Here is a 24,551-nt window from a genome sequence, read left to right as displayed (position 1 = left end):
CATTTTGATGTCCCAGAAATACGTCAAGTGCCTTAAATGTGCTTCCACACAATTTTACTTAGTTCATAAATCATAACTTAATGGTGTTTATTTCACTGTTATACTTTAATTTAAATTTAGTTGTTATCCACACCACAAATCCTCTAATAGAAAGCTGTGTTGAAGGAATAAATAGTTGTAAATATGTGTCCATTCCGCGCTAAAATGGCAGGAGTAGATTATTAGCATGGTTCCGATTTTATATAAATAATAATAATTATTGCTTCTTTATGGTCAAATTAGTAGGATAATAATATAGTCACTAGAACAAAATGTAATGGTATGTGAAAGGGAAATGTGCCCTTGGACCATTTCTAAAGTATTTTGGTGATTAAAGTGACCAACACAAACTAAGTGAGTAATTATGTGCAAAATGGTGGATGAAGTGCAAATCATCAAGAAGGTATGATTCTAGACTTAGTACATTGTTTTTTGTGTACTAACATATTTGTCTAAGTGCTAGAATCAGGGAAAATAGAAAAGGAAAATGACTTGGCTGGAGCAGCCAAGACTCTGCGCAGTCTGGGTGCACCGGACAGTGTCCGGTGCGCCAGGCTGGCGTCTGGTCAACTGACCGCTCTCGGGAATTCGTCGGCGGCGTACGACTAAAATTCACCAGACTGTCCGATGGTGCACCGGACTGTCCGGTGAGCCAATAGTCGGTAGCGCCAACGGTCGGTCGCGCCAACGGTCGGTCGTGCAATCCGCGCGTGACGCGTGGCCGAGTCAACGGTCTGATGGGGGCACCGGACTGTCCGGTGTGCACCGGACAGTGTCCGGTGCGCCAACGGCTACAATTCTGCAACGGTCGGCTGTGACATTTTAGGAAGGAGATCCACACCGGACAATGAACAGTGAATGTCCGGTGGTGCACCGAACTGTCCGGTGCGCCACCCGACAGAAGACAAGAATTGCCTTTCTGGAATGCCTCCAACGGCTCCTAGCTGCCTTGGGGCTATAAAAGGGACCCTTAGGCGCATGGAGGATATATGCAAGCATTCTTTGATCATCTCTAAGCACCAAGACTTCATTCTAGCACATTTGATTCTTAGTGATAGCAATTTGAGCTCCTCTTGAGTTGAGAACTCCGTGTGTGAACTTAGAGCTCAAGTTATGACTAGTGTGCGTGTTTGTGCTCTTGCTTTGAGTCTTGTGTGTGTTGCTTTTCCCTTCCTTACATCCGTGCTTCTTTGTGATCATCAATTGTAAGGGCGAGAGACTCCAAGTTGTGGAGATTCCTCGCAAACGGGAAAGAGTAAAGAAAAAAGAACACCGTGGTATTCAAGTTGATCATTGGATCACTTGAGAGGAGTTGAGTGCAACTCTCGTCCGTTGGGACGCCACAACGTGGAGTAGGCAAGTGTTATACTTGGCCGAACCACGGGATAAATCATCGTGTCTCTTGTGCTTGTTCTCACTGTGACTATTGTGTTTCACAAGAGCTCGGTCCTTAGCCACTTGTCTTCATTGTGTTAACACTTAATCAAGTTTTGTGGCTTTAAGTTTTAAGTTTCTACAGGATCACCTATTCACCCCCCCTCTAGGTGCTCTCAGTATGTCTGGCTTTTAATATCTTGGTAATTATCAAGGTGTTAGTCTGTTTTGGCACAAGCTAAAATATATAAACAATCTCTTGATATTCCTAATTTAAATTTGATTTAACAAGCTAAGGCATGGTGATGAATGTTTCTTTACAAGTTCTTAGATCTTGGTTCTGATTCTGTACCCCAACATGTATTTAGTGCGAAAATTCGAGTATGATGGTTGGGAGTCGCAACACAATTAGCTTTCTTGTGTAAGTAACTTAAGTAAAAATACATTTGTTGACACTATATTCTTTGATGAGGTATTGACTATCATTTTGTCTATGTACTGCATGTGATAGTTGGAGGTGAGGCTTGGTGGTAATCTTTGATTTCTTCTTCCAGTTGTGCCTGATGTGCAAGACATGACATGATACTATTCACATGAAACTGACAGGACATGATTGCAGAATGGGGTACAAATGATTTTCCTATTGTACTGCCATTTTTTTGCCAGGGCACAGAGTTATTGTCTTGTGTTTTATCTGTGTGATAAATCTATAGATAGCCTATGTTGATGCTAATGACACTAGGGTTGCAGAGATGGGTGTCGGATTGGCTGTAGGGATGGGTGCTGGTATGGATGTCTAATGGTGTGGATGACCAACGTATGATGAGTGTTGTTGGTATAGACAACATAGGGATGACATATGGTGATAGACCTGAGCCTCCTCTTCCGTCGGATGCATTAAGCACTATTTATATTGAGGACTTACCTGCAAACTGCACATGACGGGAAGTTTCACATATCACTCTACAAAATTTTATTACTATTCTTTGCTAAACATTTTTCTAAATTTGTCATACCTTTGAATATTCTGTTGAGCTCATTTAAATGTCACGTTGTACCGTTGGTTTTGTCTTTGTTGAGAGACTTATGGTGTTGTCTTCCTTTTTTTTCTTTAAACCTTTGTGGAAAAGTAACTCACTAGCGAGTACACAAGCAGCTAGCTCGGATGCCCACCAAGAAACCATTAGGGCACGTTCGTTTATGCTGTAACAGACCAGGATTAATTACAAATCTCCAAAACTTATAGTAATTATTGAAGGAGTCCAAGCCAGATTTATTCCACACCTTCATTCCATGCGAAACGAACAGGCCTTAGTTTCACTCGGATGCCCACCAAGAAACCATTAGTCTCTAAACGTGCTGCTTCGTTTCATTTATGATGTGTAGCCATTCTTTTTATATTGGATCAACCCACCATGTATTATTGTAAAGGTTTAAAACACGTTCCTATAATTAATCCAATTAAATAAAATTTATCTATATAATATATAAAAATTATAGTAACGTACGGTCACTTGACTAATAAAAAAAGTCCCAGTGTTTCTCTGCACTTGTTGCTGGAGTTGTTCATACCCCTCAGCAGTTGTACGAGGAACTCTTAAGCACGAGAAGCTCCAATAAATCATGCATCTGCTAACTTAACATTCCAAACTGGCAGACCGACTATCGGATAACAAGATGTTCTCAAAACTGCGCGGATCGTGAACTGCTGCTGCCGATTCTTTGAGGTGACATAACCGTTCCCACGTTTGCACATTCTGGGGTGGGGTTCTGATTTCCCTGGAGATATAGCAACACGACCACAGAGGCAGCAACGTATTGATTCACACCGTTCCTTCGAGAAGTTCATGAAGGCTCTCACCATGTCCCTCGAATCCTAGCTCCCTTGTGAAGACATCAAATGTTAAGAATGCAAGAACATATTTGAAGGGAAACACAAGAAGGACGTCTGAGGGTGTTAGAAGAGTGTAGAACAAAAGCAACTTGTGTTGTCAGCTGTCATGTGGCCAAAAGAAATACTTAGGGCTCAGTTAGAAGTGGATCGAAGAGGATGAAAAGGGATTAAATCTCTTGCTAGTTAAAATTGAAAGAAGAGAATTTAATCTCCTATGATCCTCGTGCAACCGATCGGCTCATTAATGCAAGCACCAACACAATAATTTTATCTTGCCTCAGGTTGGCCAGCAAGAAAGATCGTGCGGATTTTCAGCACAGAGACATTCGACTTCTCGAGATAATTTTCCACTGAGGTCATTTCCTAGGATCTTCTGAATTGTGTTTGAAGGTGGTTGATCCATACCCTAATTGCCGCTTTGCCAAAAAGATCCACCTAAGGGCTTGTTCGGTTCTACCCCAATCCATATGGATTGAGAGGGTTTTAATCCCTATTAAGTCAAAATCTCTCTCAATCCATATTAACCCTCCAATCCATATGGATTGAAAATAACCGAACAAGCCCTAACAGGCCTTGTTCTTTCAGCCCTTTCACAGCAAGCATGGAAAGGACCATTGCCATCATTCCATCAAGATGAAAAGAAATACATAAGGCCTTATTCGTTTGTGTCGGATTGCACCTGGAATTGTTCCACCCAATCAAAGTTTATATAAATTAGAGAAGCAATCTGGTTAGGAATTGTTCTGGCCTACCAATCCGGTAAAAACGAACAATGCCTAAGGAAGCACGTCTCCGTAAGTTAAAGTAAGCATATAGATGTAAAAAGAACGATCCCATTCTAGTGTAGTCTTATAAGGCCCGCCTGACAGCATAGTTGGGGTGGGAGGACAAAGAATATGCGAAAATGTTAGCCGATGAAAACCCGTCTCCACATATCTACCATAATAAGCAACGGGGAGATCAGCATCAGCCAGTTTCATAGATGCTACATGCTAGACACCAACACGTATGCGTTCCTGTAAGAACTGTAGCATGCCACCTAATGGCAAAGAAGGAAACTACTTCAGCCCATATACAGAGGCAAAATTGTCTTTTCCAGCATCATTTAACAGCAGTTGAACTGAGAACTAACGGTGGTGGCGCATGCGGATTAAAAATTAAAACCGATGGCACTGAAGGCAACTTTTATTTCATGACATGAGAAGGAATAAACATATATTTTGATGGCAAAGAAGGAATTCACACAATACTTATACACCAAGAGACATCCATAAGTTACACATGCATGATGTGATCAAGTAAACAAATTATGCATCGCCATGCCATGCTTTCAGATGCGATATTATCCCTGGCTAGCAAAGGACTCGATCAGAAGCTGGTACCCCTCGGGCACCCTGCTCTGAGTTTTCACACATGCAGCTATAGTAGGCATGTCTGCCTTTACATCTAGGAAAGTAGCGAGCTTGAGGAGCAAATGGAAGTCCGAGATCCGCTTCACAAATGCCAAATGCTTCATCCGCTCCAGGTGACTTCTCAACGCGCTGATGCTCACAGGATTTCCACGGTTCTCTATAGGAAAGCCTACTGAGAGTGGACCCTGCAATCACCAAGCACACCGTGGTTGGAACTTTAGAACATCTTGCTAGGTGAAACAGAATTCTGTAATCAGCTAACACGAAAAGCACAGTGGACCATTTCCTCGCTTCCTTGTGTCAAAATTATGAATTATGGTCACACCCCAACATAAAACAGTCACCAAAGCTGAAGATGTTTTAATGTGTAAATCTAGTGCATCATCTATCTTATTACAGACATTAAAGGGCATATGCGAGAACTATATTGCAAAAGAGTTAGATATATAACTCTTACTGAAGAACACTGTGCCACTTTTTACCAAATAAAAACATCACTCGACCGCTATGATGCAGATCAAAACAAATGAATAACACTATTACCATGCAACTGTGCTACTTGCGGTTATTCCATTTCAGTGCACTAACTTTGTGGAACAATGACCAATGACAGGAGCCAATATCTGCTTAGTTTTAAGCTAATAAGCCCTGAAAATGCATGTTCGTTATGGAAACAAATATGCTTACTACAGCTTCAATACCTAATATATTTGACTCAGTTTAACATAATTTTTACATCTGCAGCTTATCACCAAATATGTGAGGATTGTTATGTCGAATAACCAATCATGACCTGCTCGCTCAGAATATACAGTAATTTGCAAATAATGTTGCCAGTTTAAATGCAGCATCAGTGTAACAGTTGAAGGCTTTAGGTTTATTGAGAAGTACAAAAATTATATCCAATCATTCGTGCTTACAAGTTTAGATGATTTTACTAACTCGAAGTTAACAGTTTATCACGGTATATAATGAAGGGCTTTTAGAATATGCTATGCTGCATGTGTGTAGATAGATAGGGCAGCGCTATTTGTCACCTTAGGTGATGATCACCCACCCTAGGATGCCTTAACAAATCTTCATTGATTGTTAAGCCATTCATGATTTATGTTAAGCCATTCCATTGTGGGTGATCATCACCTAGGGTGACAAATAGCGTATACACAAATACACAAATTATTCTAGAAATGATCTCAGAAAATGAAAAACTACAGAGGAGCAATCAAATATCGGTCTTATGCCCTATTGCAACCTATGGATGGCCTTTTTTGTGATATCCTAGCCCCGGTGGATGGTGGTATTGGCCTAAGGCTTAATAGAATTAATAGAGTACTTATATCAACAAGATGCATCTTCTTTTTCGGAAGTCTGTCTCGATAGAACCTCGAGGTTAAGTGTGCTTGGCCCAAATCAATCTTGGGATGGGTGACCGACCGAGAAGTTCTCGGGTGCGCATGAGTGAGGACAAAATGAGCACAAAAGACTCATGTTGGTCTATGGGGATGATATATGGTCCTAGAGAACTGTCAGGAGTAAGTACCGCCGTTACGGGAGTGGACGGGGTGCTACAAATGGTATCAAAGCCGACCCTCGCGGTTTCACGAGCGTGTGTGGGCTAGGGGTTCGGGCATATGGCACATGGCGCATGTGGCCCAGAGTGGTCACATGGCATGGCATATGACGACACTGGACACACATACGTGGCCAAGAGGGGAGGTTCCTGGCTTGGGGTTGACCGACGAGGACGTCGATCTTCTAAGGGGGGTGTATTGTGATATCCTGGCCCCGATAGATGGTGGTATCCTGGCCCAAGGCTTAATAGAATTAATAGAGTACTCATACCTGTCTCGAAAGAACCTCGAGGTTAAGCGTGCTTGGCCCAGAGCAATCTTGGGATGGGTGACCGACCGAGAAGTTTTATCAGGTTTGCATGAGTAAGGACAAAGTGCGCACAAAAGACTTGTGTTGGTCTGTGGGGATGATATATGGTCTTAGAGGGCTGCCATAAGTAAGTACCGCCGGTCCGGGAGTGGACGAGATGTTACATTTTTCCATTTCTCGCACCTAAAGTGATAGAATCATGCACAGGATAGAAAGTTGGGATTGTAGAGCAATGGACCCCTTAAGATGAAGGTTCTTAGAATAGGTATAGAACAATTATTTGACGGAAAGTAACTTTAGAGCCTTCAATATGAGATCCCTTAAGATGAAGATTCCGATAATTCTTTTAAAGGTGGAATCAGAGAATATTTGTGTGTGAGGGCACGCGCAAAAGGTATAGTGAATAAATATCACCAATTTTCCTTCTTTTCTACAAGTTTTTTTAAATATTCTAGGTCCTGGCAACCCCATTAATCTCAATGGAAGTATGGTACATCAGTATTGAAGAAGTTCATGACACCTTGTGATAATTAAGTAATTAACTGATAAGGTCATGTACGGCTCTACCACCCCCTCAAAACACTGCCGTTTTTTCAATAAAAGCACCAAAACATCAACGAACTATACATTCTTGAGGCATATAGATCACAAAATTATATCTCAGATAGCTTTTATGCAGACCACTCCCCGTACTATGTTCCTTGCAGAAGGGTTTTTAGTTTTTACACTCATTGAGGCCCTAGGGCCAAGCATATATGCTCATATTAAATGACAGAGCTCTTTCTTTTGGTTAAAAAGTGGGTACACTATTAATGAAACTGTAAATCAACTCTATTTGTGGATTATATATAGACTGTAAGCACATCTTCAGTAAAAAATGCCACGAAAGTTCATAAATCCAAATCCCATATGTCTAGATGACATTATAAGACTCATGCACAACATAACCACAATAAAGAAATCTGTTTAACTACTGTGTACTAGATTTTGTCACTTCAAATATCACACACAAGGAAGCATTCTTCATCCAACAAGGTAAACATGTCAAGTTACCGTAGCAGGGGCAGACCTAGACAGAAGCTCATGAAGGTACAGGAAACAAACTCACTCAAAAAATTGAAGCTAATGTAAAAGGGGGCAAACCCAGGGAAAGTATAAACCAAGGCAAACCATCTACCATCCTCCCATAAATGCAGAGAGACTGTTTCGAACACGCGACTTGGTGACTCAGTGAGATAGCTCTCACAACTGCATCAGTCCTGCCCTTCATTTTGAAGCTAATGTAATGAACAAATTTTCACCATGCTTAAGCTACCTAAATTTTTGCATACCATGAGGTGTACTCCCTCTCAAATTTTTCCTTAGGTCCAACCCTTTGTTCAAAGGGAAAAAATCCTATGGTTCAAGTCAAAAGTATGTGTGTCCAAAGGGGACAATCCTACAGTTTCATGGTCAAATATATAGTGTGTCAATTTACTACTCTTCTCTAAGGAAAAAAGTGTGACAAACTTGTGATTTACTGCACCCTAGTACAAATTCATATATCCTTGAACCTAAAAGATTAAAGCTTTAAGCCCAGATTAGGTGCCTTGTATCACCTCACCCACCCCCAGCTGGCTGTAAATAAAAAGGGTACTGGGAAATTTGACGAGAAAAAAGTAGCTCATTAACCAGCGGCAACCCTTCCTATTAATGGAAAAAACCAATTTTGCCATCGATTGGTAAACTTAGATGTAATCCTCTATTCATAATTTCATATGAACTATAAATTCCAAAGTACAAGAGAAGTGAGTAAAGGAAAATACCTGGTGATCAGAGATCTTGACGGGCACGAGGAAGAAGTCATTATCCACCTCCATAGTATCCTTCCCCCCAGCCACCACCTCTTTCCGCATCTTTGACAGACGGGGATCATCAGCATCCTGAACCTCAGTTTCCAGTACCCCATCCTTGAAGAGCTTGACACAAATCTCACTCATCTGGAAGGCCTCGAAGTGCACATCCCCGGTGCCGTCATCCCCCACCTCCAGTTTGACTATGGCGGTGACCCACTCCGGGATCCCGCCCTCAGCCTGCAGCTGGGCCGCCTGCACGACCTCCCGGTTGGACATGGTGTACTCACCAGTCTCGCTGGCCTTTCTCCCAACGGCCTGCGTGAACACGAGGCCGACCCGGCGCATCCCGAGCCCCTCGGCGATGGTATCGACGCGGGCCTCCTCGTCGGGGTCCCTCAAGAGGTGGACCACGTCCTCGGAGCCCTGCTGCGGCGGCTCATAGATAAAGTCGACGAAGACATCCTTGGTCTCTGCGTCGACGCGGCCGTAGAGGAAACCCGCCCGCTTGACGCCGAAGCCGAGGAACTCGGCGACGTAGAGCTGGAACGCGTTGGCGGCATCGCGGTCAAAAGAGGCGGCGGCGCAGAGCGCGTTCTCCTGGCGTGTGACGCGGATCTGGCGCGCGATAAGGTCATCCATGGTCATCTTTTTGCCGAAAGAGCCAGCGGCGGAAAGTGCCTTGGGCGGCGGCGGGCGGGCCGAGCGCGCGTCGGGCGGGTATGCGAGGTAGACGAAGGCGCCGTTGGCGAGGCGGAGCGAGGCAAGCGGCGCCGCCGAGTCGGTGAGGAGTGGGACAACGGCGGAGGGGTTAGGGAGCAGGAGGGCCGGGTCGAGGGAGAGGCGCTGGAGCGGGACGGGCACGGTGAGGTGCGACTCGATGAGGCGCTGCAGGTCGGCGACGGTGACTGAGGCCGAGTCTGGGACCGTGATGCGGTCCGTGCCGTCGCGGCTGCGGATACGGAGGATCATCGCGGCGGCGGCTCGAGCTTAGCTTCGGCCGTTGGGTTTTGCCGGGATTCGGGGGTGTGCAGTTGTGATTTATAGGTAGAATCGGGGTGGGGCAGAGAATCTGTTCGAGGAAGAAACGGGGCGAGGTGTGCAGGAAGGCGGAAGCCCGGCGGGGATGAGCCGGAGAGGGAAGAGCGGAGATGGTGGGTAGCGCTGGGAGGGGAAGGGACAGCGGTGTTTGGAAAGTGAAATAGAATGTCTCCGATAAACTCTCGACGTCATCTTCTGTTTCAAACTCCAAACATCGAACTAATCTACAGTATAACATAGGCCCTGTTTGTTTCAGATTATAATCTGGCCAGATTATATAATCCAGCGCAAATAATCTGGTGGGTAAACAAACATCTAGATTATAGGTCCAGATTATATAATCTAAAGCCCAGATTATTATAATCTCATAATCTCTTCAAGAGTAGCTTATTTCAGATTATTTTTGGTAAAAGACCCACTACCCATGGTTATGTGAATTGAAATTACGTTAATCTGCCATCCTCTTTTTCACCCGTCGGTATCTCAAAGTCCATCCTACCCTACCGCCTCGCACAAGTATCCGACGCCGCCTGCCTGGGAGTCCACATCGCCGCCTCCTGGAAAACTCCCGCCGCCTCCAGGAGACCATCCGACGCCGCCGCCGCTCCTGGGAGTGCACGCACACCGCCGCCTGGGAGTGCACGCACACCGCCGCCGCTCCTGCGTTAATCTGCCATCCTCCTGGGAGTGCACGCACACCGCCGCCGCTCCCCAGCGCCATCCCAGGTGTTCGCTCCCTAGCCCCAACGCAGGTGATAATTCCCCAGCCCCAACGCAGGAGAGCATCTGACGCGCTGACTGGTTGTCGTTCGGAGTTTCTTATTATCTAGAAATCATCATTCATGGCTTTTGTGCCTTGCTGGTAGGTGACGACGGGGCTTGTTGAGTGTTCTTCAAACCTGAACGTGTGGCTGCATATAGATTCAATTGAATACAGACCGGCCCAAGTTGCAGTTCTACATCCTGCCGCCCTCCGCATTGTCCAGCGTACCGGCTCCTCCATGGACAACCTCGACGCCGAGGAAAATTTGGCGGCGGCCTTAAAGTATAGGAGCACCTTGCGGCGAGGCTTGGATTTCAATGCGTTCCTGGAAGACGAAGAAAGTGCGGCAACTTCCCCGACACCGACGCCGGCTACGGATGGCGAGCTCGCAGGCACGGGAGGGCTCGGCACTACCACTGGCGTGCGGCGAGGGGGACACGACGTCGCAAGCGTTGGCAGGGGCCGCGGCCAGAACTACCCGAGGTCGTCGATCGACGTTGTCGAGGACGAGCGCAGGGCTGGGCGAGGACTCGCCACCGCTAGCGTTGGCATGGTGAGCGCTGGGCGCGGCCTCACCACCGCGAACCTCGGAATGGCGAGGGCTGGGCGTGGTGTCGCCACACAGGACGAAGCTATGGATCGTGTCACAGGTGTGCTGTAGATGTTCACAAGTTGTGTCATGTGTTACGTTTACCTGTTCCTGTTAACCCCACTTGTTTGTTCCAATATTGACAAGATATTATTTTGTAGATGTTATTTCCGGACGTGGAAAGCGGCCAGCACAAGGTTCGCAAGGGTCTGCTCGTTCTGTTCGTGGCCGCGGACGTGGGAGCGCATACAAGCCTCCACGATCTAATATAATTCATGATAACGATTCGCAACCCATCGAAGAGGAACAGCATGCTGAACCACTAATTGGAAACAATGTAAATTCCTTTCCTTTTTTCCTATTGTTCTAAACTTTGAGGAACAACATGCTGTACATGTTTTAAATTTCTAAACTTTACTTGCATACATGTTTTAAATTTTGAGTAGAATGAAGTTTATGACAAAGCAGCTTGGACTTTTGAGAACACTAGAGTATTTTGTGAAATCTGTATCCAAGAAATCAATGCTGGTAATAGGCCGAACGGCATCATGACTATCCGTGGTTACAACAACATAGCTGAAAAGTACAAGATAGCAACAGGGTTGCACCATTCAAGGCTTCAATTGAAGAATAAATTGGACTTACTGAAAGGTTTATATGGTTTTTGGTTGCAATTAAATGCAAATACTGGATTAGGATGGAATTCTGCATTTAAAACTGTGGATGCACCTGAGGACTATTGGAATCGTGTTACTAAGGTATCACTTATTTAATTTTGTACAATTACTTCATTTTATACAGTTATTGTAATGACATTGGATTAACCATTATTGTACGTGTGTGCAGGGCAACTCTCACTGGAAAAAACTGAAAAAAGGTCCTCCTGATCATGAAGAGCTGTTACAACAATTGTTTGGAGGCGTCGTTGTGGATGGCTCTGGTGCATGTGCTCCTGGTGAAGAGTTGGGTGCTGATGATGTGCCTGCAAACTATACTCCAGAACATGCTAACACATATATGTCTCCCCCCAGTACATCTGTGAGCAAGAGGCCCTCTCAACATCCAAATGCTAGTACTGCAACTAGTCCAAGGAAGCGCACTAAAAATCCAATGGTTAAAGTTATGCAGGGCATTCATGAGACCTTAAAGAATAATTGTAAAATTTCTGAGATGGACATGAGATTCACTTTCGTTGTTGCGGGATGGCCCGGATCGGTGCATGATATGAGAGTATTTAATGATGCTTTGCACAAGTATGACACCATCTTTCCTCATCCTCCACCAGGTATGATTATTTGTACACATGTTTTATTTTGAATTAAAAACTATGTTTTTTAAATTTTATGTTGGAAATAAAATTGTAGGAAAATTTTACCTCGTTGACTCTGGATATCCAAACCAGAAGGGTTATCTAGCTCCATACAAAGGTGTGAAATACCATTTGCCAGAGTTTAGAGCGGGACCACGGGCAAGTGGGAGAAAAGAGGTATTCAACCAATTACACTCCTCTCTTCGTAATCATATCGAGCGTTCCTTCGGTGTTTTGAAGATGAAATGGAGAATTTTACTGGATTTACCAAGCTATCCAATGCTGAAGCAGTCAAAAATAATACATGCATGTATGGCTCTACATAATTTCATTCGAGACAGCAAACTGACCGACGAAGAGTTTGATCGGTGCGATCGAGATGAGAACTATATGCCAATTCCTCCAACACAACAAGATAGTACAAGTCAATTGGGAGATGATGAGGGAGAGGTCGACATGAATAATATTCGAGATCAAATTGCAAATGCATTGTTTGCTAGGAGAATGTAATTTTATTTATAGATACTTTCTTGTGCATAAATAAGATGTACGAAAATGGCATCTATTTTTCGTATCTTCAAAATATTTGTATGAATCGATAGAATGACATATACCGGCAAAAAAGAAATCAAATAAAAAACAAGGGCATTGTTGACTTTGTGTGTTAATAACAATAATCTGCATTTGTATAATCCAGACTACCAAACAGCTATATATAGATTATAATCTAGACAGATTATAATCTGGATTATATGATCTAGATTATAATCTAGATTATATAATCTATAATCTGAAACAAACAGGCCCATAGTACTTTACACGGTTATTTATATGGCTAGATAACTTTACACTAAACTTCAGTTCTTTTCACGGTACGATATATGACTGATGGACTCAAATCGTTGAGCCAAACAGCCTCTACGGTCTAGGGTAGTCCAGCATCGAGATTAAACTTTTAGGACGTGTTTGGAAGCAAAGTATTTTAAAATTATGGTTTCAAAATATTATAGTTTTAAGGTGTTATGACATAGTTGTATTATTTTTTACATCACTCTTAGCCATATGTGTTTGGAGATAAAGTATATCAAACCAAGATATTTAATATACATGTGCAAGGGTAGTTATAGACAAAAACTTTAGGTTAAAGTAGAGCTTTAAATACTCCAAAAATACAATGGTATCTATAATACTATGGTATTCAAAACAGAGTTATTTACAATGTAGCCAAACACCTCTTGGCAAAAAAAATACTATGGTATTCTCCAATACTAAGTATTACCTCGAAACTCCAAAAATACTTTGTTTCCAAACACTCCCCTTAGACTAACATAGGCCCAACTGGTGTCGAGTTCACACGCGCCTGTTTGTTTCCATAGTGCTAAAATTTAGCACCTCCTAAAGTTTAGAATCTGTTTTTGCTAAACTTTAGTGCTCGAAGGATGTTTAGATACAAGTGCTAAACTTTAGCACATAACTCTTAATTAATTCCTACCTGTCGTGGTTACGGAAACCGGGGGGACAATAAGATTTGTATTCGGTAGGGGATGCTAGCGCGGACTCACTCCGAATGGTAAATCAGAGTTGGTCGGCAGAGTTGGTCATCAGAGAGTTGGCCAGCCGGTCCGCCTCGCAGAGTTGGTCGGTGGAGTTGGTCAGTCGGTCCGCCTCATAGATTTGGTCGGCAAAGTTGGCCGATGGAGTTGATCATCAGAATTGGTCATCGTCAGAAACTTAGTCGGTAGGTGGGCCATTTTTTTAAAGTCCATGGGCCTATTTCGAGTACCCGATTACCAAATACTCGACAGCAGCCCCGAGCCATCGTGTAACACCTTGAAGTTGCACAAAGGCTTTCGTTGAGGACCAAATTCTTGGGTGCGCGCAAGCGCGTCTGATAGATGTAGTCCCCGAGTATATGGATTGCTTGGGGGTTTATTCGGTACTCAAGTAGTTTAGGGGGCGGACCCTTCCTGCGATGGTCATCACACATTGAGCGTGAGTCCATTTAGTGCTAGAGTAAGATGTAGTCTTGAGTGGTGATCCTCTAAGGGCTTGTTCGGTTGCTAGGGGATTGGAGGGGATTGAAGAGGATTAAATCCCCTCCTATTCAATTTTGAATAGGAAGGGATTTAATCCCCTTCAATCCCCCTCAAATCACTAGTAACCGAACATGGCCTAAGTGGGTCGTCTTCCAAGGGCTTGATCCTTAATATGCACGCATCCTCCTCGAAAGGCCTTTCGAGGTCTCTTTGAGGGGAGGGCTAGCTTCCACCAACCTAGTTGAAGCGTCTCAATCCTCTTGGACTCAAATGTGATTCAAATACTAGTCCCAGAAGGCAAGTATAAACATTTATACATCAGATGGTTCCAGATCTGCTAAAATAAGACAAACCTATAAAGGTGGTGATCAACTTTAAGAGTTGGTCCACAACTCGGGACATATCATCAGAGTGGGGCTAAAGCAGCCCGATATTCGCATCGAAGCAAATCGGCGGTCCAACAACCACAGACATGATTGGGAGCAAGCGTAACTCTCACCCGATAAGCGATCTCCTTCTCTGAAAAACAACAAAAAAGCAAGAGTGAGTACTTACGTACCCAGCAGCCCACCTTCACCCACGAAATGGGGAAATCAGATATAATGCATGGAGTATGTGGAGCTCGAGATATTTTTGCAGAAAAATCAATTTTTGTTGTAGGGCAATTTTGTAAAACATTTTATCTTTTTCAAAGTGCATCCTCTCCCAAAGGAGCAGGAAGTTTTTCAATATAGAACAAAATCCCTTGGACTAAACCATCCAGGAATCTCGGTAGTTTCCCACCGGTTTACATTTCAAAAACAACTACTAGACTTCTTGTCCACCATGGCTCACGGCTCAACCGTCGGACATTTTAAAACCACTTTCCAAAACCATTTTTGGAAAACAAAACACTAATTGTCATACCAAGCCATAACTCATCCAAATCCGTGGACGCGGACTATTCGAATAGGTTTTTGAACTCTGCGCAGAGGTGTACACTTTACCCACTAGTCCGGTTTATGCAATCTCACTGACGTGAGATCCAAATGTCGAAACTCTTTCTTCCCTTGCACTGTAACACCCTGATTTTGGGGGTTTAAAATTTCTTTCTAATTATCACCCAAAAGCAGGTGTTACTCCTCCTTTTCTCACTCTAGATTTTCTCTCTCTAGATTCCCTCTCCTTTTCTCCCTTTTAAGTGGAATTAGCTTAAGTGAGAGAGATTTAATTGTTTATTTTGCTAAAACATTTTGGGTCATGACATGTTGCATCATGCCGAGCTTAAAATACTCTTTGAAGTGTTGCACATGTTTGAATTTATTTGAATTTGAAACCTAGTTTGAATTTAGATTTGAAAATCCTATGGAAAAAGAAATAGAAAAGGAATTAGAAAATCCACAGAAAAGAAAAAGAGAAAGCAGCCCATCCGGCCCAATTAAGCCCAGCCAGGCCGCGCGCCCGCGCGCCTGCCGCCCCTAACAGGCGGACCCCGCCTGTCAGCGGCAGTTCCCCTCTCCCCCGCGTGCTCTCTTTCTCTCTCTGTCTCGCGGACATGGATTGCCAGTCGTCGAACCGTTGCCCACACGCCCTTGTCCTCTCTCCCTGCGCCGTGGACCAGCCCTGTCAGTTCCGCCCTCTCCGCGCGTGGCCGTGGACCGGCGCATGCGCACTCGCGCACGTCGTCGGGTTTCTCGGCCACGACGCCCGCCCACGCGCCCAACTCTCTTCTTACAGCCCTGTCAGTGCCCCACGCACACCCTCACCTCATTTCGCACACCCTCGCCCTCTCTCGCGCTCTGCCCTCACCGCCAGCCGCCGTCGGAGACCTGAGCCCGCGTTCCCGACCATCCAACTCGCCGAAGACCGCTCCAAGCCTCCCCGAGCTCCGCCGCGAGGTGAGACACCCGTCCCCGTGCCTAATTTCCCTTATTGTTCCCTGTGTTCGTCCAATTTTGCCTTCGCCGGTGCTCGGCCGCGGCGGTCCGCCGTGCTCGCGCGGTGGCCGGTCGATTTAGCCCGGTCTAGTTCACCGGAGTAGTTCCCTGTGTCGCCCCTTGAAAGGGAAATAGGCTCAAACCTTTTCCTAAATGATTTTGGTGGTTGAATTGCCCAACACAAATAATTGGACTAACTAGTTTGCTCTAGATTATAAGTTTTATAGGTGCATAAGTTCATCTACAACTACTCTAAATCGACTGTCCGGAATACCGTAGATTATTCCGGACAGGAGAAGCTTTTTGGAAAAACAAACTAAGTGCGGACCGTCCGGGCCCTTGCGGCGGACCGTCCGCAACACCAGGATGACCCTCGGACAGAACCAATGCAAAAACTCAAGTCTACACTACGGACTGTCCGGAGGGAAAGCAAGCACCATCCGAGACCACGCGCGGACCGTCTGGCCTCAGGCGCGGACCGTCCGGTAGGTGAGGAACCAAAAAACCCGAAGGTGACGGGTTCGGTAAAATGAATTATAGCGTCCTCGCGGACCCTCCAGGGTGCACGACCGAACCGTCCGCGACTGCCTTTATCTGACATCTGACGACTCATTTAATGCATTATAGCCGTTGATATAGCCGTTACTGCTGACCGTTGCGATTTCAGTCGTTGATGTACAGGGGCAGACCGTCCGGACCAGGGGCGCGGACCGTCCGGACCAGGGGCGCGGACCGTCCGCGGTCGGCATAATTGGAGCAACGGCTAGGAAGTGGTTGGTGGCTATAAATACAACCCCAACCACCTCCATTCACTACATCCAAGCATTCCAATCTTCAACATTCAATACAAGAGCTAGCAATCCATTCCAAGACACAATCAAAGTCTCAAATCTCTCCAAGTTTCACAATTGCGACAAGTGATCATTAGTGATTAGTGACTTGAGAGAGAGAGAGTGATCCATGTGTTATTTGTCGCTCTTGTCGCTTGGCTTTTGCAATCGTGCTTTCTTCTTCCCCATTCTTATTCTCAAGACACTTGTAATCAAAGCAAGAGACACTAAGTTTGTAGTGGTCCTTGTGGGGTCTAAGTGACCCGTTTTATTAAGGAGAAAACTCACTCGGTCTAAGTGACCGTTTGAGAGAGGGAAAGGGTTGAGAGAGACCCGGTCTTTGTGACCACCTCAACGGGGAGTAGGTTTGCAAGAACCGAACCTCGGTAAAACAAATCACCTATCATCCGTTCTTATTCGCTTGTGATTTGTTTTTGCTCTCTCTTTCGGACTCGATTATATTTCTAACGCTAACCCCGGCTTGTAGTTGTGCTTAAAGTTTATAAATTTCAGATTTTCCTATTCACCCCCTAGGCGACTTTCAATTGGTATCAGAACTTGGTACTTCATTAGAGCCTAACCGCTCGAAGTGATGTCGGGAGCTCACGCTAAGAAGGAGATGATGACCGGCGACAAGCCCGCCACAAGCCATGGGAAAGCTCCATCGGGAGAGTCCGGTAACAAGAAAAGGGAGGAATCACCTCCCCGCGTCAAGTCGCACCGGAGTGGTGATAAGAAGAAGAAAATGAAGAAAGTGGTCTACTACGAGACCGATTCTTCGTCACCTTCACCTCCGGCTCCGACAGACCGTCCGTCACTTCCAAGCGCCATGAGCGCAAGAAGTTTAGTAAGACCCCCTTACGCTATCCTCGCATTTCCAAACGCACCCCTTTACTTTCCGTCCCACTAGGCAAACCACCGGTTTTTTACGGTGAAGACTATTGTATGTGGAGTGATAAAATGAGGCACCATCTAACCTCACTCCACGCTAGTATTTGGGACATTGTTGAATTTGGAGCGCAAGAACCATCCGTGGGGGACGAAGGCTATGACTCGGACGAGGTAGCCCAAATCCGACACTTCAACTCCCAAGCCACTACTATACTCCTCACCTCTCTAAGTCGAGAGGAGTATAATTAGGTGCAAGGGTTGAAGAGTGCCAAAGAGATTTGGGACGTACTCAAGACCGCGCACGAAGGAGACGAGGTGACCAAGATCACCAAGAGGGAAAAGATCGAGGGGGAGCTCGGTCGCTTCAAGCTTCATCAAGGGGAGGAGCCACAAGCAATGTACAACCAACTCAAGACCTTGGTAAACCAAGTGCGCAACCTCGGGAGCACCAAATGGGATGACCATGAAATGGTCAAGGTTATTCTAAGATCACTTGTATTTCTTAATCCTACACAAGTTCAATTAATTCGTGGTGATCCTAGATACAAGCTAATGTCTCCCGAGGAGGTTATAGGAAAATTTGTGAGCTTTGAATTGATGATCAAAGGCTCCAAGAAAATCATCGAGCAAGGCGCCTCCTCCACACCCGAAATGCAACCTGTCGCATTTAAGGCGACGGAGGAGAAGTGTCGGCGTTTCGAGACCGGGGGTCCCTAAGCCGACGAGTGAATGTCGCCGCGTGCCCCAGCCCAGATGGGTCGACGCGAGGCCGAGCGCGAAGGGGGGAAGTGAGGTGGCCGGAGACCAGCGTGAGAGAGGTGGGAATCCCGCGGCCTTCGTGTTCGTCCCGCGCCCAGGTCGGGTGCGCTTGCAGTAGGGGATTACAAGCGTCCACGCGGGAGAGGGAGCGAGCGGCTCCAAGCGAGCGCCTGTCTCGTCCTCGTCCCCACGCGGCCAACCCTCTCTAAGAGGGCCCTGGTCCTTCCTTTTATAGGCGTAAGGAGAGGATCCAGGTGTACAATGGGGGTGTAGCAGAGTGCTACGTGTCTAGCGGAGGAGAGCTAGTGCCCTAAGTACACGCCGTCGTGGCGGCCGGAGAGATTTTGGCGCCCGGTTTGTGTGATGTCGTGGCCGTCGGAGGAGCGCTGGAGCCTAGCGGAGGGACAGCTGTCGGGGCTGTCGAGTCCTTGCTGACGTCCTCTTGCTTCCGTAAGGGGGCCGAGAGCCGCCATCGTCAGGGAGCGTGCGGGGCGCCATCATTGCCTATCTGGCGGAGCGAGCCAGATGGGACGCCGGTCTTGTTCCCCGTAGCCTGAGTCAGCTTGGAGTAGGGTAATGATGGTGCCTCCCGTTGACGTGGCCGGCCCGCGCCCTAGGTTGGGCGATGCGAAGGCTCCTCCGAGGTCGAGGTCGAGTCCGTCTTCCGTGGCCGAGGTCGAGTCCGAGCCCCTAGGTCGGGCGAGGCGGAGGCCGTTGGCTGAGGCCAGGGCGGAGTTCGAGTCCTGGTCGGGCGAAGCGGAGTTCGTCGTCTTCTGGGGCTGAGCCCAACTCCGAGCCCTAGGTCGGGCGGAGCGGAATTCGTTGTCTTCTGGGGCTGAGCCCAAGTCCGAGCCCTGGGTCGGGCGGAGCGGAATTCGTCGTCTTCTGGGGCTGAGCCTAAGTCCAAGCCCTGGGTCGGGCGGAATGGAGTTCGCCGTCTTCCGGGGCTTAGCCCGAGTCCGAGCCCTGGGTCGGGCGGAGCGGAGTTCGCCGTCTTCCGGGGCTTAGCCCGAGTCCGAGCCCTGGGTCGGGCAGAGCGGAGTTCGTCGTCTTCTGGGGCTGAGCCCAAGTCCGAGCCCTGGGTCGGGCGGAATGGAGTTTGCCGTCTTCCGGGGCTTAGCCCGAGTCCGAGCCCTGGGTCGGGCGGAGCAGAGTTCGCCGTCTTCCGGGGCTTAGCCCAAGTCCGAGCCCTGGGTCGGGCGAAGCGGAGCTTCCTATGGTGCCTGCGGCCGGGCCTGACTGCCTGGCAGCCTCACTCTATCAAGTGGCACCGCAGTCGGAGCGGCGCGGGCGGCGCTGTCTTCCTGTCAGACCGGTCAGTGGAGCGGCGAAGTGACGGCGGTCACTTCGGCTCTGTCGGCTGAGGGGCGCTTGTCAGGATAAAGGTGTTAGGCCACCTTTGCATTAAATGCTCCTGTGATTTGGTCGGTCGGTGCGGAGATTTGGTCAGGGTTGCTTCTTGGCGAAGACAGGGCCTCGGGCGAGCCAGAAATATGTTCGCCGCTGGAGGGGGGCCTCGGGCGAGGCGGGGATCCTCCAGGGTCGGCTGCCCTTGTCCGAGGCTAGGCTCGGGCGAGGCGTGATCGAGTCCCTCGAATGGACTGATCCCTGACTTAATCGCACCCATCAGGCCTTTGCAGCTTTATGCTGATGGGGGTTACCAGCTGAGAATTAGGAGCCTTGAGGGTACCCCTAATTATGGTCCCCGACAGTAGCCCCCGAGCCTCGAAGGGAGTGTTAGCACTCGCTTGGAGGCTTTCGTCGCACTTTTTTTGCAAGCGGACCAACCTTTCTCGGTTGCGTTTTGTTCCGGTGGTTGCGCGCGAGCGCACCCGCCGGGTGTAGCCCCCGAGGCCTCGGAGGAGTGGTTTGACTCCTCCGAGGTCTTAATGCCTCGCACAATGCTTTGGCTGGTCTGGTCGTTCCCTCATGCGAGCTGGCCGTAGCCCGGGTGTACGGTCGGGTCCCAAGTTCTCGGGCTAGTATGTTGACGCTGTCAACGGTTTGGCCGGAGCCGGGTTTGCGAGAGCAGCCCCCGAGCCTCTGCACAGGGCGAGTGGGCGATCAGGGACAGACTCGACTTTTTTACATACGCCATTGCATCGCCTTTCCGCAAGGAGGAGGGGGGGGGGGGGAGAGCGCCATGTTGCCCTCGGTGGGCGCCGAACATGGTGTCTCCGGTGAGCTGCAGACGGGTAATCCGAGCGGACATCCGTGCCCCATTCGTTAGGGGTCGGCTAGAGGCCCAGAGGCGCGCCCAAAAGTACCTGCGGGTGATCTGCCAGACCCGGTCCCCTGGCGACGGGGTCCGAGGGCTCGATGCCTCCCTCTGATGGGATTCCGTTACAAGATCGTTCCCGCTGGTCTCGGAAATATCCTAGGGTACCTCGGGAGCGCAGCCCGAGCCTTGGTTATGTATCGAACGTACCCATGGTCATCCCTCGCTCTGTGTCTGAGGCGGCTGTGAACCCTTCGGGGGCCAGCCTTCGAACCCCTGATCAGTAGTGGGCGTGGAGCCCGAGTAGCCTGAGGTGGCCGTTGAACCCTTCCGAGGGGCCGACCTTCGAACCCCTGACCAGTAGTGGGTGTGGAGCCCACGTGCTCTGAGGCGGCTATTGAACCCTTCCGAGGGGCCAGCCTTCGAACCTCTGATCAGTAGGGAGGCTCGGAGCCTGGTTCCTTCACGGGGAAGGACCCTCTTCGGGGTATCCCCCTTCCCCGGTCCCTGTTGCAAGAGAGAGGAAGAGGGAAAAAGGAGAAGGATACGAAATCGAACGACGCGGCGTACCTTTTTTGACACGGTCATTATGGCGAAGGCGAAGCGTTGCTCGCTTCTCCTGCCAGAGGCGCCGCCTGTCCCGCCGCGGAGTTAATGCGATGGGGCGAGTGGTTCGCGGGGCGGCCATTGCGCGTGCGCGAGCCGTTCGAGGAACGGCTGTTTCGCTTCGTGTTTTTGAATCCCGCGGCCGGTCCGGGCGGAACGTTGAACCGGTCTCGCCTTGGCCTTTATATACTCGGGGGAGGGTCTGGCGATGGTTCTTTGCTCCGCTTCCTGCCTCCCTCTTAGGTTTTCGCAACCCGAGAGACTTAGCCAGAGAAAAGGAAACCGCCCACCCTGTCCTTTGCGCCGCCACCCCTTCTGCTCGGTGATGGCCGACCGGGTGACCATCATCTCGCCGCGCGACCCATGGCCTTTCTCCACAGTGACGACGGGTGATCTAGAGGATCTTGTTGCTGAGGGTTTACTTCGCCCTCTCTCTGATGAGAGGCGGCCAGAATGGATTCCCCCCGTGAGCGGAGCCGCTCCGTCCCCACCGCCGGGGTACATCGTGAGCTTCGTCTCCTTCCACGAGCGGGGATTTGGTGTGCTGGCGAGCCGCTTTATGCGGGCGATCCTGCACCACTACGGGGTGGAGTTGCACAACCTCAGCCCCAACTCCATCTCGCAGGCCGCCATCTTCGTAGCGGTGTGCGAGGGGTACTTGGGGATCGCCCCCCACTGGGACTTGTGGACCCATCTCTTTTTCGCGGAGCTTTTCGCTTCGCCGACGGGGGAGAGAAAGGTCCGCGCGGCAGTGCGGGCCGGCGGCTGCATCCTTCAGCTGAGGCAGTCGCGGGTGTCGCTGTATATTCCTGCCATCCTTGCGTCCTCGAACAAAGGGTGGCAGCGCCGGTGGTTCTACCTCCGGAATGACGGCGAGTTGCTCCCGCCGTTTTCCCAGCGAGTAGTCACCGTCGCCGCAGATGCTTGGCACCATAGGACCCCGCACGAAAGGCAGAAGAACCTCGAACCCCTTCTCAAGGCTTTGGAGGCGTTGCGGAAAGGGGGACTCACCGCCGCGGGAATGATTGCCGCCATCCACCACCGGAGGGTGCTTCCCTTGGCGGAGCGACGGTTGCCGCTCTGGGAGATGACACCGGAGGCTGACTTGGAGGGCTCGCGGATGTCCTCGGATCCTCTTCCCTTCGATGTTCTCCACGGGCGGGTGGCCGTCGCGTTGGGGAAACCGGACCCCAGCGCCTTCTCCCAGCCTTTGATGCGCCCTGACCAAGGGTGCGTGACTCTGGTGAGTGTCCGCTCCTTCCTTCCTCTTGCATCGGGTTGCTCCTGGTTCTTACGGTCGGGATTTCCATCCGTCTTCAGGAGGTAGGGTGGCACAAGCCTTCCCTGCCACGGGTCCCGCAGGATGCGGTGGACCGAGCAGCGCGACGGGTTGCCGCGGAGGAGAAGAAGAAAAAGAAGGACGCGGAGAAGGCCCGGGCCCGCGAGCGGACGCGGGCTCGGGACGCCTTGGAAAAGCTCCGTCGTCGGTAGAAGAGGGAGGGGCTCCCGAGGGAGCCGTCGTCGGAGACGCCTGATGACGACGATGATGATGAAGATGATGACGAGGAAGACGACATGGCTGCCCGCCTCGGCTTCAGCCCTGGCTTGAGGTTAGGCCAGGAGCCGTCAAGCCAGCCCCCAAGTGGGCTGATGCCGTCAGTCCCCAGAGTCGGGTCGCCGAGGTCCCGGCCCGAAGAGCGGGGGCAGACCGAGAGGTTACCTGACCCCTCGGTTGGGGGAGTTGAGGCGACCCTGGGGAGCCAGGCCGAGGCATCTGTTCCCCGAGAGCCATCGCCCACGCCGGCAGCGCAGGAGAGCGACCCTCAGGTCGCCGTGGCGGTGCCCGGGCAGTCCGCCTCCCGGGCGTCCAAAGCGCCCAAAGCAAGGGTGGTGCCGAAGCTGCCGGCAAAGCGGACCTCGGCGGCGGCTTCGGGGGTCGAGATCCGAGAGACCTCCTCTCAGGCACGGCTGATCATGGCCCGGAGCGGGTAAGTATCTTGGAACGTCTTCGTCCTGGCTTTTCATTCGTATGTCCCGACCGTGATTTTTCTTTCCTCCTCAGCAAGCGAAGCCATGGCCTGACCGATCTGGCTCACCGAAAGGCCCTTAAGACGGTGTCGGCTTCCGCAGCCAGCGCCACTCCGGGCCTTGCCGTTCAGCTGACCTTCTCGCAAGGCGCTCAACAGCAGGGGGCTCAGGCGGCACTAGTCGCCGTGGAGCGAGTTCCCGAGGCCGGCTCTTCTGCCGAGGCGGCCATCGTGCTAGGGGAGGCGGCTGACGCGGACGTGGCCCCGGCCCCATCGGACATGCCAGTGGTGCTGGCACCTGTTGCTACTGAAGCCGCTGCCGTCCCAGTCGGGGAGCGACCTGTCGCTGCCGACGCTGAGACGGCCGAGGCGTCGGCGCTTGGTGCCTCGGAGGAGGGGGGCGTGGAGACGTGATCCGTCCCGCCGAGCGGCAGCCTTGTCGCTGTGCGACGGAGCTCCGAGGGTCGGCGTCAGTTGCTCCGGTTCCGGACCCGCGGGGCCTCAGTTCCCTTCTTCGTTCTCGACGATGAGCGGGAGGAGCAGTCCTGGGACGAGCTCCGCGAGTGTGCCGAAGCAACGGTGGGGTCGCTCCGGTCGTCGCTGGAGGTTTTCTACAGGGACGTCCCCAAAATCCTCCAGGTAATGGTTTCAGGCATACCTTTTCTTTTTTTGTGGCCAAGGCGTCTTTCGTGACGCCCCGCTTCCTTTCCTCGGGATCTGACGGATCTGAGCGCCGCCAAGTCGTCGTTCATCCGCCACGAGGTCGACATCTGGGGCTCGCTGCGATCCCTGAGGACCTCGCTCGCCGGGGCTACTGTGCACCTCTCTCAGCAGGGCGCCGAGGCGGCGGACCTTCGGTTGCTCTGCACTGATCTGAGAGCCGAGGCGGCAGCGGCACGCGCGAAGGCGGCAGCGGCACGCGCAGAAGTGCAACGATAGCAGTTGGAGTTCGACCGGATCGTCGATGAGCGGGACCAATCTCGGGGCCGGGCTGCCGAGGCCGAAAGCCGGGCTGGAGCCCTTGCAGCCGACCTAGCCGTAGCCCAGGTCGCAGCCTCGGAGCAGCGTGCCCGAGCCGGTGGTACGCCTTGGCCCATTTCGGTTTTCGTTTCAGCTTGTTTCCTCCGCTCGTGT

At 49.8% G+C, this 24,551-nt stretch overlaps 1 protein-coding gene across 1 annotated transcript; it reads right to left on the bottom strand.

Moving 5' to 3' along the window:
• Positions 1 to 4,421: 4,421 nt before the first annotated feature.
• LOC100194136 (NPL4 family) lies at positions 4,422 to 9,664 on the bottom strand. Its single transcript, NM_001139188.2, has 2 exons — positions 8,406 to 9,664; positions 4,422 to 4,904 (listed from the first exon to the last, which is right to left on the bottom strand). The coding sequence occupies exons 1-2, from the start codon at positions 9,402 to 9,404 to the stop codon at positions 4,650 to 4,652; spliced, it is 1,254 nt and encodes a 417-aa protein (NP_001132660.1). The 5' UTR covers positions 9,405 to 9,664; the 3' UTR covers positions 4,422 to 4,649.
• Between the last annotated feature and the right edge of the window lie 14,887 nt (positions 9,665 to 24,551).

Source organism: Zea mays, chromosome 8 (genome assembly GCF_902167145.1).
Source record: "Zea mays cultivar B73 chromosome 8, Zm-B73-REFERENCE-NAM-5.0, whole genome shotgun sequence".
NCBI lineage: Eukaryota > Viridiplantae > Streptophyta > Magnoliopsida > Poales > Poaceae > Zea > Zea mays.
The sequence above is the reverse complement of the archived record's forward strand: the minus strand, read 5'-3'. Positions and strand labels throughout refer to the sequence as shown.